Source organism: Furipterus horrens, unplaced genomic scaffold (genome assembly GCF_987537825.1).
Source record: "Furipterus horrens unplaced genomic scaffold, mFurHor1.1.pri manual_scaffold_2, whole genome shotgun sequence".
Classification (NCBI taxonomy): Eukaryota; Metazoa; Chordata; class Mammalia; order Chiroptera; family Furipteridae; genus Furipterus; species Furipterus horrens.
The window spans coordinates 173104419-173121373 of NW_028327172.1; the positions used below are offsets into that span (position 1 = coordinate 173104419).

General features: G+C 37.6%; 1 protein-coding gene across 6 annotated transcripts in view; it reads right to left on the reverse strand.

Annotated features, from left to right (window-relative positions):
* The window catches only part of SLC4A4 (solute carrier family 4 member 4), a 331756-nt gene that overhangs the window by 63330 nt on the left and 251471 nt on the right, over window positions 1–16955 (reverse strand). For all 6 annotated transcript variants that reach the window (XM_090266786.1, XM_090266782.1, XM_090266785.1 and 3 more), the window contains 2 exons: window positions 16488–16621; window positions 10012–10283 (listed from right to left, as the gene is read on the reverse strand). In XM_090266786.1, coding sequence (XP_090122912.1) covers window positions 10012–10283; window positions 16488–16621 — 406 coding nt within the window. The remainder of the gene's footprint in view (window positions 1–10011; window positions 10284–16487; window positions 16622–16955) is intronic.

Below are 16955 nucleotides of genomic sequence, written 5' to 3' on the forward strand. Positions count from 1 at the left end.
ATGCAGGCAATACTGTTAGCACAGTGTCCATTACCAGGCAAAAGCTAAATAAATGGTAACTAAGATTATTACCAGCTTTATGAACTGGAGAAAGCAGAACTTCATGCCCTGGAAGGAATTTCAGCCAACTCACAAGTTTATGTGATGACTAAATATGTATATAATTTTATAATATATATTAAAATATAATTTATTAAAACCCCCTAGTAAAATAGCTGGTGCTTGGATGGTGCTTAATCAGTGTTAGTCAAACCTGAATGTATACCTTCAACATAGCTCGTCATGTTCAATAATGTGAAACTGCCTAACCTGCTCTGAATTAGAATAAATTTAATACTATTCTTCATAATATTAAAACTTTAATATTTTATTTCATTCTACTAAAGCAACATCTTTAGGAACTTGAGTAACTATAAAATTGATACAGAATAAAATTAAATAAGGTTCTTGCCTACCTGATCATGTCAGATTTATTTCAGGGCCCTGGAAATCTTAAGCATACAAGTGCCTCTTGATAAAGTCAAATATTCATGCTTTAAATTTCCAGATAAATAAAAGGGCAAAATTGCTTTTGTAGGGATGACAAGGTGAGTGAGGAAAACTTTGAGAGAAGTAGCTCTTAGGGAAATTACTTGCCAGTATTTCAGCCTTTAATGTTAAAACAAAATTAACAGAAAAATTTTCTTCTCTTTTCTTGTTTTTATCCTTTGTGCTTTCCTGTTTTTTATTTTTTATTTTTTAATTTATTTTTTACCAAGTCTGACGCTTGAGATTTTCACTCTAACTGGGCAAGTTCAGGGTATGACCCTCTTCACTCCATGCACACTTTTCGCATGTTCACTACATACTGCACTGGAAGTTAAAGAGCTGAGCTGCTATCTGGGATTAAGCCGGATGCATTTAGCCACTATTTTCACAAAAGTGTCTCTTTCATGTCTACTCATCCTTACATTTAGAATGTGTAGAGACATTTTTCAGGGGTATGTTGTTAAAATCTATATTTCATACAAACCCAAAGCTAGAGTAATTCCAGGTCTGATAATTATCTAAATTAATTGCTTTTCCTTTTCTCATTCCTGAAAGCATTATACAGAAACTGCTAAAAGATCGCTTAGGACAGTAAAAGGAAACAAAAACGATGGGCCCTTCAAATATCTCTGGTTCCCTTAAAAGACCACATTACCATAAATGATAACATGTCAGCTGTGCTGGTAGCATCCTTGCAAACACAAGCCTGAGTAATGCTATGCCAGAAGGCCTTGTACTTCCTGTTTAACCATTAGTCTATGATTTAAACCTACTTTATAATCTAAAGCAGGAATGGCACATGATAAAGAAAATTGCACAGAATAAGATGCAGGTCACGGAAGATAAGTTAGGATTATCTTTTATTTCCTAATTTTCTTTTAATGGACTTTCTAATTATGAAATACATAATTTGGGACCACAGGAGACATGGTCCAGCAGTTTTTTTTAATGATTATAACATCTTGGTGGGTAGCATTTATTAAGATAATAGAAAAAATTATATAGAAAGAAATGGTAATGAAATTCCACTCCAGTGACAACCATCTTAGAGCATCTGGAAGCCTCCTCATGCTGTGAATGAAGCAGAAGTACAGAAATGAAAGCCACGGCTAATTCCATCACTCGACTTGGTCTTACAGTTTCACACCAGGGGAAGGCCATCTTTTACTTAGAGATACTATAGTCAGTGATGCACTCAGTGCCCGAGAAAGGCTTTATTCACCTTACTCAGTCATCCATTATTAAGCATGTTCTCCCTGGAACAGTCAACAATGAATCAATAAAATATATCCCTCCTGTTAACAATAAAGCTTAATGTCTATCCCCTTGAGGCAATATTTTTCTTGCTTTTCTAATTTGTTTATCATTTTTACCAAGGCTTCTTTTCCCTCCAGATACAAAACCAACACCTGGTCAGAATATTTATTTCAGCCCTTTCCAAAACATCAACATGTCCTTGAGTGTATAGTCACTGCAACCTTGACACATTACACAAATGAACACAGGTACTAGAATGGAAATTCACTTCTAAAGTCTGGATCAAATGAAAATTTGACCATGTTCATTTCAAAAGCAAGAAACACTATTAAAAAAATACATTTTATAATAACCAATATGTGTATATATGTGTGTGGGAGGGTATGTATTCTACTTCATTGGAAGTAGCACAATGCTTAAGAAGCAATAAAACAGATCCTCAGCAAATTTGTGTTGATGGCAGAAGAGGAAGAAAAAAGGTAGGGGAAAGGAAAGGAGAAAGTCCATGATCTATTATTCCCTATTTACAAAATTCTGACATTTATGGTTTTGAATGAATTAGGTTTCTCATAGAAGAACTCAGCATCTTACCTCTAGGACTTTAAAGCCTTCTTCTACATGACTATGTATGGTGTATGTATGTTGGTTAATACTTATGCAGTCTTGAAATTCAGTTCAATAGTATTAAGGTTTCTAATTATGGCGCACTGAACGCCTTAAGATTTTTTCTTTAAATACATCTCCAATGTTTCACATTTACCTACAATAGCATATTAGTTGTTAATTTTCTTGTAGACTTCCAGTAGAAGCCTAGTTAGTACCCTTCTCTGGGAAAATAAAATGTTCAACCCCCTTTAAATGAATACAAACCATTGGGGCATCTTTTATTGGACAATGAGAAATGGGGGTAAAAAAAAGAAGAAAATTGTATTCAATGTTTGTTAAGTGCCAAACAATTTTACATATGATATTTGATTTAATCCTTATGGTAGCCTATAAGAGAAAATGCAATTACTGACTCAGCTCACAGATTATAAAACAAAGAGATTAGGTAATTGGCCTAGCCCAAGGTCACACTGCTAGTTAGAGCTGAAATTCAAACTCAGTTTCTTTTACTCCAAAGCACATATTGTTTACACCTTATCACACTAATGATTTTCCAAACTGGGATGCTGGTGATGAAATGAGATATTGTGACTTGTCCTTCAGTTAGATATTTTCAGTTTCCATTTTTGGCTTTTGAACTTTATCATTTTTAAAGACATTATTTATTTATTTACTTATTTATTTATTTATAGAGAGATGGGAAGAGAGGAAGAGAAATATCAATGTGAGAGAGAAACATCAATTGGTTGCCTCAAAACCGCAACCCAGGCATGTGCCCTGACCAGGAATCAATGAGGGGACCTTTCACTTTACAGCAGGATGCCCAACCCACTAAGCCACATGGGTCAGGGCTGAATCATCATCTTTCTTATACACTTCTGCTATGTAACCATCAAGACAAAGAGGGTAGTATAACATCTATTGGCTGTACATCAATTAATAGTTATCCCATTTCTGAGCAAAGAAAATATTAGCACAAATATCCACCTGACTGATAGGCCAAAAATCATGGCCAATTTTCCTTTTAGCACTTGCAACTGAGCTTCCTTAGTTCTTCAGTAAATGAGAGCCTAGGTATACAACATAGGTTACAGAGCAATACATGGGGTGAGAAGAAGGGAGAAAAAGATACATTAAGAAAAGGAAACTCAAGATGGAGGCTTGGACAGACAAACTGCATCTCCCTCCACAACTAAGAAGGAATACAACTACCTCAAAACCAGAAACAACCAGAAGTTCCAGAAAATCAAATTGCATGGAAGTCCAGCAAACAAAGATATAAAGAAGAAATACTCATCCAGACAGGTAGGAGGGGTGGAGCCAGGGCGGAGAGGACGCGGTGTGGTGGTAGCAGCAGCGGTGGCAGTCGCAGGCCAGCAGAAAGCAGTCACACGTTTTAAAAAGTCAGGACGGACACCTGGGGAGTGTTTCCAGCTCCTCACCAGACCTCGAAGCTCACTGCTTCGAAGCTCATGGGGGAAAATCAAGCCTCACTTCTTCTGACTGTGTAGACCAGTGGGGGTTGGGGTGGAGGTAGAAACTGCCAGTCTCTCAACAGAGTCCCCTTGTTTAAAGGGCCCCCATGGTCCTAGAATGTCCGTAGACCCACTCACTCTGGGAACAATGGCAAGGGCAACAGCGAGAAGGGTGCCAGTCTGATGCAGAAGTGGGAGAGGTGCCAAGAAAAGGGGCGAGTGCTGGGCAGGCGGCATTGTTACCTCTCGGACCCCTCCCCCACATACAGCGCCAAAACGTGGTGACAAACAAACAGAGGAGTCTGTCAGAATGAGGAGACAGAGAAGTATGGCCCAAAAGGGGAAACGGATCAAGGTTCCAGTGGGAGAACTAAGCGACAAGGAGATAGCCAACCTAACAGATGAGGAGATAGACAACCTAACAGATGAAGAATTCAAAACACTGGTGATAACGATGCTCACAGGCTTGACAGATATGTTTGAGTATGGCAAACTCATAAGAGAAGAGAAGTGAAGGCTATGCTAAGTGAAACGAAGGAAAATCCACACAAAACCAATGGTGAAGAGAAGGATACCTGGGTTCAAATCAATGATTTGGAACATAAGGAAGAAAAAAACAGTCAACCAATGCAGAATGAGGAAGAAAAAACTGAAAAAAATGAGGAAAACTTCCCGAATTTTGTGAAGGAGATGGACATACAGGCCCAGGAAGCACAGAGGGTCCTGGGCGAGCTGGACCCAGAGGGGACCACACCGGGACACATTATGATTGAGATGCCAAAGGTGAAAGATAAAGAGAGAGTCCAGGGGGTAGCAAGAGAGAGGCAGAGAGTTGCCTCCAGGGGGCTGCCTATAGGACTATCAGCTGATTTCTCAGAGGACACTTTGCAGGCAGGAAGGGACTGGCAAGCAGTAGTCAATGTGATGAAAGGCAACCTGCAACCAGGATTAACTCTACCCAGCAAGGCTATCATTTGGAATGGAAGGGCAGATGAAGTGCTTCCCAGACAAGGTGAAGCTAAATGAGTTCATCATCACCAAGCCATTATTATATGAAAAGTCAAAAGGACCTACTTAAGAAAAAGAAGATCAAAACTATGAACATTAAAATGACAACAAACTCACAACTATCAACAACCAAATCTAAAAAATAACAACAAAATCCAACTAAGCAAACCAGAATAGGAACAGAATCATAGGCATGGGGATCATTTGGAGGGTTATCAGCTAGGAGGGTAGAGGGGGATAAATGGGGACACAGGGCAGGAATTAAGAAGCATAATCCATTGGTACAAAATAGACAGGGGGAAGTTAAGAATAATATAGAAAATGGTGAAGCCGAAGAATTTATATGCATGACCCATGTACATGAACTAAAGGGGGTAGGATTGCTGGAGGGAAGGGGGGTACTGGGCAGAGGGGAGCAAAGGGGGAAAAAATTGGAACTACTGTAACAACATAATCAATAAAATATACTTAAAAAAGAAAAAAGGAAAGGAAACTCAGATGGATCTAGAGCAGGGTTCACCAACCTCCAGGCTGAGCACAGGTGCCATCTGGGCCACACAGCAGGAGGTAAGCTTGAATGTAATGTGGTTGAAACATCCCCAAACCATCCCCCACCCTGCCCCTCCGGTCCATGGAAAAGCTGTCTTCCATGAAACCAGTTCCTGGTGCCAAAAAGGTTGGGGACTGCTGATCTAGAGGGTATTATGCTAAGCAAAATAAGTTGGGCAAAGAAAGACAAACATGTATGGTTTCACCTATATGTGGAATCTAAAAATAAACAAATAAAGCAAAAACTCATAGTAACAGAAACAAAAGGAATGGTTAAACAAAGGGAGGGGTGGGGGGTGAAGAATACAGTCAAAAGGGAAAGGGGAATATAGTCAACAATATTGTGATAAGTTTACAAGGTGACAGGTGATTACCAGGGTTAGTGGGATAATCACACTGTCAGGTATAAAAATGTCAAATCACTACATTGTACACATAAAACTAATACAACCAATATAAGATTGTATACCAACTATACTTAAATAAAAAAGAATAAAAAAGAAAAGAAAAGAAAACTCAGAAAGTGATGAAGTTTTAGGGAAGCAAGTGAGAACAAGAAAGATCACACACACAAAAAAATCACAATATTATCATGGCCATGAATAGAGTTTTCTTAGTGATTAAATGACACCTATTTTCTTCCCTGTAAAATCACTTTCTGTTTGAAGGATCATGACTACATCTGTGCAGTTGCTGGTTCATTGTTACATATTGCCCCAGTGTTGAAAAACAAGTCATCTGCCAGTTTAAATATTATTGACTCATTGATTGAATTCTTTTACTAGGAGTGCATGTTGCGATGAAAGACCAGTCTTTTGTTGTTTTTAGAATAGTTACTCTAGCTGTATATGCAACTGCATTATTCTCTCTATCATTTTTCAGTTTACTATTGTGAACTACTAAATTTACGGTGGATTTTTGCAGTTTGCTATAAAAACATATTAAGGTTATTGGAGAAATACAAACTCATTAATCTTAAGTGGTTTTGTAAAACGTAGACTGTCATGAAAATGCAAATAATCATTTTCCTTTTTCCAAACCAGAAACACATTCCATCTCCGTAGGTTTATATAATCCTTGCATTCATGAACATATCTGTCATGAGTGCCACTCATCTGGATGGCTCTAAAAATACAGAGTGCAACCAGCAGTCTTATTGCAGAATGGACCAACTGCCCGAGAATCTTTGCTCGAAGGGGAGCATGATGAAAACTGGCTCATTTTTTCTATCATTCATACTTAAAAAGTACTCATGAGCCTTAAATATCAATGAGTAATAACAGCAATAATAACGTCTTTTAACATTTAATTATTTATTACACCCCCTGGCTGGTTTGGCTCAGTGGATTGAGCGTCGGCCTGCGAGCTAAGTGTCGCTGGTTCGATCTTCCAGTCAGGGTACATCAGAGAAGGAAAACTCTGACTCCAAAAAACCTCCGCTGCCTTGCGGCATACCTCTTCAGGGGAAAGGCTAAGGGAGTAAACCCTGACAGAAAATCCGGAGCCGGAGTCCCTAAGGCGGTTTGACGTTGTAGTCAACACCGGCAACTCCTGCGGCGCACCTGAAGCCAAGCTGTATTGACTCCGTCTTTCCCTTGGACCCTTCAGCTGCGAAGAGAGGGGGGGTCTGCTGCATGGGCAACAGCAGACCCTCCATATCACGCTGCCCAGGCTCTGTAGCTTCAGCTTCACTGGAGAGGACACTCCGGCGTCATCGTAAGATGTCGATTCAACACGGGAGGAGACAGATACCGTGTCACTCCCGAGTCGGACTGCACAGCCATTCTCGGTGGTGCAGATAGACTCTTAAGAAGCTACACCATCGTCTCTCGAGACGGACAGCTGCCGACGATTTATTACACATTAGAAACTGTCCTAAGTACTTCATCTATGATATCTCCTCCCCGCCCCCCCGCCCTTCAAAACAATTCTATCAAATAGGTACTATTTTTAACACCATTATACAGATTATCTGGTAAGGCTAAGCTACCTTTGGAAAAGGAACTTGCCCAAAGTCCCACACTGGGCATTACCAAGGCAGGACTGGAAGACATAATTTTCTGACATCAAAGCTCTGTAGCACTGCTTTACTGATACCAACTCCAGTTAAGTAGACTTGTCAGTTCATCCAAGACAACTCCTAGCTATTTAGGACTGACTTTTATACAATCTGGGGGAAACAGATCAAAGGAAAAGCTATCCCCACTGCAGCCAGAACTTGCCATGCCAAACGTCAAATCAGTTCAACTCTCAATAACATTTTTTCAAGAAAACAAAAATTCTTCTTGGAAAGAAAATTACACATAAAATCTTTTTGTATTTTTTCATAACAAAAACACATTTAGATATATCTTCCTGGGTTTCATTTTACCTTCTCTGCCAGCATCCGATTAAAACAATGGATGCACATTTCCATTAGCCTCAGGTAGGTACAGGGCTGACAATAGGTAGATCTTTTTGTGACAGGTGTGCTGACAAATCCCTCATCTGTCTTTATAACACCTCAAACCACAGAATAGCTAAGTAGGATTTTTGTCCTTTAGAAAAATCTTACTGTATGTTTATCCAGACTTGCCTAGGAAGTCAGCTTACAGAATTTTCCATAAATACACAAATATGTACATATAGGTAGATAGAAATAAATAAATGAAAAGAATGGTTCAAAATCCCACAATTTAAATACAGTAAGTTCTGGCTTAATATTGTCAATAGGCTGTGACTTTAGACAAAATGATGTACAACATAACTAATTTTTGCTGTAGGCAATTACAAACAAGAATTAAGTCCCTAGAGCATCTAATTAATGTTAAAACAAAATGACATTGAATGAAACCATAGTATTTAAGAACCTGCTGTGTGCCTGTAATTCTATATTTTGAACATGTACAGTCCGGACTTGACCTGAAAGTCCAGGATGGATGATTACTAGGGGTTTTATCCCCTTCTCTCCTGGGAAGAGCTCTACCCAGTTGTGTAATGGTAACATCTGTGTTTCCCTGGGGAACATATTTAATGGATTCTAATAATAACATCTATCATGTATTAAGCATCTATTTTTTTCCAAGCACTTTTAAGTTATGGAATTATTTCCAATCAGTAAATATCTTAACAATCATAGGCCTTTATAATTATACGTCATTCATGTTCTCCTGAATTTTCATATTTATACTTTGTATTCTCTGCTTTGTTTTTAAAGCATGGGTTTTCTTTTAACGTGTGTTGGTTTTCCTTAAACAAAAAAATAAAAAATCCATGAGTGCGAAGCCCACCAATGCCCTATCTCTTCATCAGACCCATTTCTAGGGAGATACTGTTCTCTTCTCTCTCACCACTCAAGATAATATCAAATGAAGTTATACAACTCAAATATCTGGGAGTAAGCTGAAAAAGCCTGCCGCATGCATCGATATTCTTTGTAGCATTTTGTTTAGTTTTTAAATTTACACGCATTTTTTATTCTAATCTATAACATAATCATTTGTTTTATTATAGATATTAGGTTTTTCCTCAGACTCTATATGTGAACAGTGCATGACTGCATCCCACATTTATGCCCAGGTTTATACATCCCTCAACACACCGCTGTACTTCCGGTGCTATAATCCAAAAAGCACGAATTGTGTATCAACTTTTATATTAAGGGGCATCAGCCTGTAGCTAATTGCATAACGTGGGATCACTAGCACTATTACCACTTAATTGTCTATAACAGATGTAAAAGAAATTTCCTCAAAGTGAATTCTTTTTTCCCAATGCCTTCCATATTTTGAAATGATGATGCCTCACTGCAAGAAACATCTCCAAAGACCAGGCTGAATACTTTTTTGTGTGGAAAAGTTCTCATGTTTGGCAAGATGAATATCCAAGTGCTGAGATGTATAGAATCACACTCCTTATCCAAAAGTTAATTTCACTTTATGTCTTTCTTGACTCTAGAGTATAAATCTTCTCTGAGAACATAACATTCCTTCTTTTCTTTCCTTTGTTTCTTCCTTTCTTTTCTTATTTATGTAGTCTAACAGAGATGAATGTTAAGGCTCTACCTTATCACCATGTGACTCCAGTCTGAATTTATTTTTAATATAATGCTTCAAATTATACAAAGTGAGTTAGTATCTTCTTTGTTTCTCTTATAGGCCTAAAATAATCTATTTAGAGTTTACTTAAAGGAAGAGATTCCTGTAGCAATAAAACAGCAGTGAAATATGGGATAGAAATTCAGAGGCCTACATCTGTCTGGTCCTAATATCTGTTAATATATATAATATGTACTGATTTTCTCACCTATCAGGTAAGATGACTAATAATATACACAAAATTTCATTACAACTACTGCAGTTTGAGTTCATTTTAAATATTGAGCTAGTTATGTTCATAATCCAGAGCTCCTGTTTTCACTTCCTGATTGAATCTCATGGTTAAGATACCTCACCCAGTGAGACTTCAAATTCAGCAGCATGGTTTCTCAGAGAAAACAAAACAAAATTCTTTCCTGAGGACCATGATCCCATGTTGAAAGTGTGTGCATGAAGCCCACACCTTCCTCCAACCATAGGGCAAACACAAACACTAAATACAGTGTCCTTACCTGGGCTGGATGGCATACAGACACAGGAAAAGAGAGTATTGTAGCCCACTTTGAAGTCAGTGTTGATGGGGTAGTAATGGGCAAGCTTGATCATCTTCTTGAAAGCATCGTAGATAAAGATGAAGCTAATCAGAGAAGAGAAGCCCTCTTCAGTGAAGCGAGTAAAGTACTGAACTAAGAAGCTGGCATCAGTGGCTACCAAAATGAAACACAGGAAAGCTGACCACAGGCCAATCCAAAGGCGAAACTCCAAATAGTCAAAATTATGGTCCCTGAAAAGAAGAAAGAAAGGTTAGGCTCTTTCCCCAGTGACCACAAAGAACAATATAAAACTACCAAATGTCTGTGAAAAAAACTTGCTAAAAATACTAGATCACTTTGAGCCACTAGATGAAAGTTTATTCTTGACTTTTATTCCAGAAAATATTAAGTTTAAGGATTTGGTCTAGTAATATTAATATGCAACCATAAAGAAAATTTCCAATTTGAGAAAAACACATCAAAAGCAGCCATACCATTTGTATATAATAATTCATTAATTTTCTCACTCAAAAAAAAGATGTTTTCCATATTTTCATGGAGTTTATAAAGCAAACTACTTGAAAACCTAACCCTGGAACCCAGTATGTGCTCAATAAATAGTTTTGAGCTTTGCTAGTTAATGAGGACACTAAGATAAATATGTTCCCTGTCCCCAGGTCCTCACAGTCTACTGAGGGAGACAAACTGATCATCATAATCTCACTATAAAATACAAAGTGATTTCTAAAAGTTCACACAGTGTCACAGAAGGAGAATTTGTTAATTCTGGCGGGGGGACAGGTAAAGCTACATAAAAAACTCAAGGGATTTAAGTAGAAACTTTCTGGAAAGGCCAGGGAGAGTCAGGCTGGGATAAGTTGAAAGAGTTCTTTAAAATGCACGAGGCAGGAGGCCACCAACACGAGGAGATGAGATTAGAAGAATGGGCCGTAGAGATCAAGAAAGGCAGTATTGTTGTGCTACAACCAGATATGACCACTTCTTGACACTTACCTACCGACATGATACCCTTCTGCTAAAGTTATTTGTGAAACAGCATCTTAGAACAGGCCACCTCCATCTAAAGAGGCCACTATTTTTCTGTGTGCCTTTCTATTCCTTACAAGTGAATAGTTCAAGATTCACATTTAGGAAAAGATGAGTCAAGTATTGACATTTTACCATCTCATACTGATTCGTTTAAAGTTATGTGGTGAGGGTTTCAGAATATTTTTTTTCTCATAACTTTTTTTGTGATGAAAAAGCAGATAGTAATCATCATAGTTTTTGCATGAGAAAAAGAAATCAATCAATGATCATACATGCTTGAAGCTCTAGCCTTGTTTTTAAACACTAGTTTACTGATAACTATTAGTAATATATTTCAATATTTTCCCAAAGGGATCATATCAACAGCTTCACACCAACAAACCAGCCTGGGTAAACAAGAATTCACCGTCTACTTATTACAAGAACCTCTTTACTAATATCTTTACTCATATCCATGCTTATCCTATTCAAAGCCATTTTTCATGTAACAACCAAAATGATCTTTTTGAATGCAAATCAGATACCCCAAATACCTTTTGATAGCTTCCCACTGCTCTTGGAATCAAATTCAAATCCTCTACCCAGCACAGTGCCTGGCATGTAGCAGGTGCCTAATATAAAGACTTGCTGGATGGATTAGTATATGCCTGTGACCCAGAACTTGACTGAGACAGTTCCTGACATTGATCTATGAGCTATCACATGTAATCAGGAGATAACTAACAGAAAGTTTTATAGAATATTACATTAAATAATTCCTTAGATAACGTGATGGTTAATTTTATGTGTTAACTTGGCTGGGTTATGGGGGTGCCCAGATATTTGGTCAAACATTATTCTGAGTGTTTCTGTAAGGTTGTTTTTGGATGAGACTAACATTTAAGTAGGTAGACTCTGAGTAAAGCAGAGTGCTTTCCATATGTGGGTGGGCATCATCTAATCAGTTGAAGGTCTGACTAGAACAAAAATACTGGCCTTCCTCAAGCAAGAGAGAACTATTTAGCAGGCTGCCTTTGGACTTCATCTATACCATGGGCTCTTCCTACTTCGATAGCAGACAACCTTCAGACTTGAAGTAGAACATCAGTTCTCCTGGGTCTCCAGCCTGCTGGCTCACCATGCAGATTTTAGACCTGCCAGCCACTATAATCATATGACCTAAGCTTTATGATAAATCCTTATATACATACATATATATCCTATTGGTCCTGTCTTCCTGGAGAATCCTGGATACCAACTAATAAAATATGCCTCATTTTACAGACGAGCACACCAAGGCCATGTCCAATGTCAAGGTTTTACTGGCAGAGCTAGACCAGAAAACAAATTTCTGTATTCTTGTTTTGGTCCTTTGAAGAATTACACCATGGTTCCCCTATCCTATTTGTATTTAGTTCATAATAGGGTGGGCCTTAAAGTCATTGTCCATTTCCATCACCTCACCAAATCCCACACATTAGAGGGCATTAGCAAAGCAGCAGATTAACACTGGAGTAGGTAATTATGGTATACAGATTTCCTGGAATCTTACTGAAGACACCCTTTGCATCCTCTTCAGGTTCCTTTATATCTGGAATTCTACTGTTTACTCATATGCACTGTTTAATCCTTATCTTTGTGAGATGAGTAAACTATAGAGAAAACTACATTCTAGAAACTAGAGATAATTGACACTGTCACATGAAGTGTCAGTGCCAGAGTCTGAACTAAGAAACAGTTTTATTACTTCTGAGCCAACAGGCTTTTTAATTAAAATAAAATAAAAGTTGTAACCAAGGACCAGTTTTGCTTCCTAACAAGATGAAAGAGCGATCTTGATTTGTTCCAAGAATGCTAACAGTTATTTATAGAACTGATGTTTCTAGGACAGGATGGCATACAAATCCATTAACTAGCTAAGGATTAGGAACTTAACAGTTTGAGTCTAAGGAAAAATGGACATATAAACTTAAATCTTAAGACCTAAATAATATACCAAACTAGCTGCTATAAAATACTTAAATACTCTCAGAGTAACTCTAAAAGAATAATCCAAATAAAAATCACTAAAACGAAAGGCATTTCATTATGAAAATGATATGGTATCATAGCGAGAAGAAAGAGAAATAAGAGAAGAGAAACTTTTTAAAACAAGTTGATCAATAGTAATGACTGCAATAAAATGGCAATATTACGCCTAGTCCCTTTGGTGCCAAGTCAATAGCAATTAAGTTATAAAAGGTAACAAGAAATTACAGTGAGAGACAAAAAAAAAAAAAAAAAAAAAAAACCCTACGGTGAATTAGAAAGAAAATGAGTTTATATCCTTATGGTACCATTAAGTGTTCATAGATATTTTGAGTTCATCTCTGAGTAGCATAAAACCAAGGATACAGACAAACTGAAAACTCCTATTTGAAACATGTTCAGCTACTGACAAATATGAATTCCTTAAGCTAAATGAACAAATACAGTAATATAATAGAAGAAAATCATTTTAAAGCTTCTGAGTAAATTGTTCAAAGAATATAAGAAATTGTTGAATGGTCAAATATCAGTTACACGGGCTAAAACCCAACTTTAATTACGAAGTTTCTACATGGCTTAGAACACATTTTTTTTTTTTATATTGAAACTCTGTTTATTTATTTATTTACTTATTTTGGTTTTTCAATTACAGTTGTCCCATTTTTCCCCCATTTCTCTCCCCCACCCAGCCCACCTTTTCTCCCGCAATCATATCCCTCCCCGTTGTCCGTATCCATGAGTCGTTTATACACATTCTTTGACTAAACCCTTCCCTTACTTATCCCCCTTCTCTCCCTCCCCCTTCCCCCCTATTGACTGCTATTCTGCTCTTTAGAACACATTTTTAAAACTTCTTTCTGATTTCTCACTGAAGAAAAAATAATGCAATGCTTTATTATTGGGATACGATGTAGAAAAACAGTGCAAAAGAGACTGTAGAATTGGGGAAACAATTGTGAGTTCTTTCCTTTATTCTATTATACTTTTAACAGGTGACAGCACAGCATTCATATTCTTTTATGATTCTCCAGTTTACAAGGCAAATATTAAAACCTGTATCCCGTGTCAGAGAAAATCTATGAATTATGTGGAGGTATTATTGTTTGAGTCCACTGAAACTTCAAAACAAGAGTTGACCCCTTTCTAAAAAATCATTAAATATATTGGGGAAGTCGGGACAAGACAGGTAAAACAGTTCCTTTAATGATGGACTTCTCAGATCTTTTAGTAAGCTAAAGTATAAAGTAAATTACCAAGAGGGAGATAAAATATCTTACTGGGATCACAGAAGCCTTTTTTCGTAGATCATCTATGGGACTGCTAACTGATGAAACGCACTTTGGGAATTAGTGATCTACACAAATATTTTGCATCTAGACAAAATATCAGCACTGTTGTTATACTATTTACGTAAGTGATAAAGCATTGTGAATATAATAATAATGTTTGCCGTAAGAAGAAAATTTGAGAAACCCTGCTTTAAATCCATCACTGAGTTACAATGTTTCTTGTCACTTTAAATCACTTGGAACTATGTTTATGTTACCAATTACGATGAAATACAAGGGAAAGTGAGAAAGGACCTTGCTTTGTAAAAGGGAATAATCTCTCTCCTACAATTATCTAAAGTAAACTGAGATGCAAACATTTTCGGTAGATTAGGGCTCTAATCACATTGCATCCAATAAATCTTTCTGCAAAGGCTGTGCATGTTTGTTCCTGTTTATAGTACATGCTTGTTTAATCTTTCCACAAAGACTTTCTTGTCTCACACAATGTTTTCTTAAACATATAAAAATTGTTTGACTCTTTCTATAAACTGACATGAATGGAATTCTTTCCAATGTCCTTCTGAGAATTATAAGGGAGAAAGGATATGTATTAATGAGCTGCAAAAAACTCACATTATTTGAAATTCAGAACTTTAAATTCTCAGAAGACCCTTATTGATGCTCTCAACCCAGTTTTTAAAGTACTCGTTTTAAATCATCATCTCTTCTACCTTGTGATCATTTCTGATGGCAAACATTGTCAAAGGCTCACCCATGAGTCCTAAAGTCCATGAGGTATTTTATGTAGTCAATGACATTTCTAAGATTAAAATCCTAAAAATGCATAATAATTTAAGAATACGGGAATTCCAACAAGGAATAATGCAAGTTTTAAGAAATTCTTCAATCTGTTTAAGGACTGAGATCTGCCAGGAAAGACAATTCTCTCTTAGAGGTACTAAGTTCATTAGAAAAAGACCAGAATACCCAATTTTATTTCAAATCCATTTGTGTGCTAATGTGGCTACTTGGATGACAAGCTTAACTGGATTTTACTCTTCTTACGAAAATCCATCAATTTCTAAAAGAAAATATTAATATCATAATTTCCATGCCCATTAGTTGTGTCTAGTGACTGTCTAAGAGGCAGAGGCTCTAAAGTCAGAAGCAGGGATTCATATCCCAGCCCTGCCAGTGATTGCTGAGGCAACCTTCAGGTGTTTACCCACACCACACCAGCTTTCTCGTCTGTAAAATGGGATCAGCCCTAGCTTATAGGACTGCTCCAAGAATTAAACAAAGAGTCCCTATTAACTATCCTATGTAATGCACAGAGAATAATACTTGGTACATGGTAAGCACTTAAGAAATAATTAGTTTTTACTCAGCTGAGTCTTACAATGTATCTTTAGTTAAAAACACTGTAATTGAGATTAGGAGCAGGAGCATCCAGTCCCTTTCATGAATGAGCCACGTGACCTTGGCAGGAAACAGAAGTCATTCTCAAATAGGTTTCTGAAAGAAACTTAACACACAGGCTGTTTACAGGGTTGTGAGTAACAGGATGGCAAGGTACCCAGGGACTAGCAACATCGGGAAGCCGTTCCTACCTCCTGGCTTGAAAAGGCCAGGGAAGGAATAAAGTCACTAGAACCTGGTGAGGGCTATGAGCAGCATGGAGGAGCCACTACCCGATAGGGGCTATATGCAAGGAATAAGCCACGGCCAGACTGTGGTGAGAAAGCAAGGACAGTGAGGCGGGAGGATGCAGACACACATCCTGACCTCTCTTCGTTCCTGTCTATTGGTGCTCCACACTCAACCAAACCCAACAGGAAGCCAGAGGGAAAAGGAGCTTACATGTTGCATTCCACAGAGGTCAGCCTCTGGGATGGTCAGGGGCAGAGGATAAAGGCAGAGGGCGAGCAGATAATAAAACACATGGGCCTCAGTGGGATCAAATGTAAAATGATTGTAAGACTAACTAATCTCTCAGCATCTTTCAACCTCCAAATTTTACAATGCTCGTATTCTGATGTACTGAATTACTATTCTGTGCTCTATCCAGACTATGAATGGCCTACAGTTAAACGATCCTAATTTATAATTAGATATGTATATACATACTTGCTGAAATTAAATAGAAGCCTCTCAAAAACGAGAACAGGTCCTGTGCTGCTCAAAATAGTGAGTGGTTGACCAGCAAAGAGGCAAAAGATGGCTCCAGAGACAGCTGTGCCCAGGAAGCTCTCCAACACGCCCTAATTAAGAGAGAAAATATAGGCATTAAAAGAAACATCTTTTTTTCTTCTCATGTGTGATATCACTAGTGAGATTAAGCCACATGAATATGCTATTATGAGGTCGATAACAAACATATCAAACAGAAACAAACAACAGATTCTTACCAATATGATTATCACCATTTATTTCACTGTATACACAATTTAGTCATTCCTCCCAACCGGTTGGCTGAATTGCTCCAAAGAACTACAGTGACTAAAATGACTGGCGGTTAACTACGGAGGGCAAAAGATGACTGATCCATTCTGAAAATCTCAACTGAAGCTTCTGCATATAAAATCGCCAAGTGGG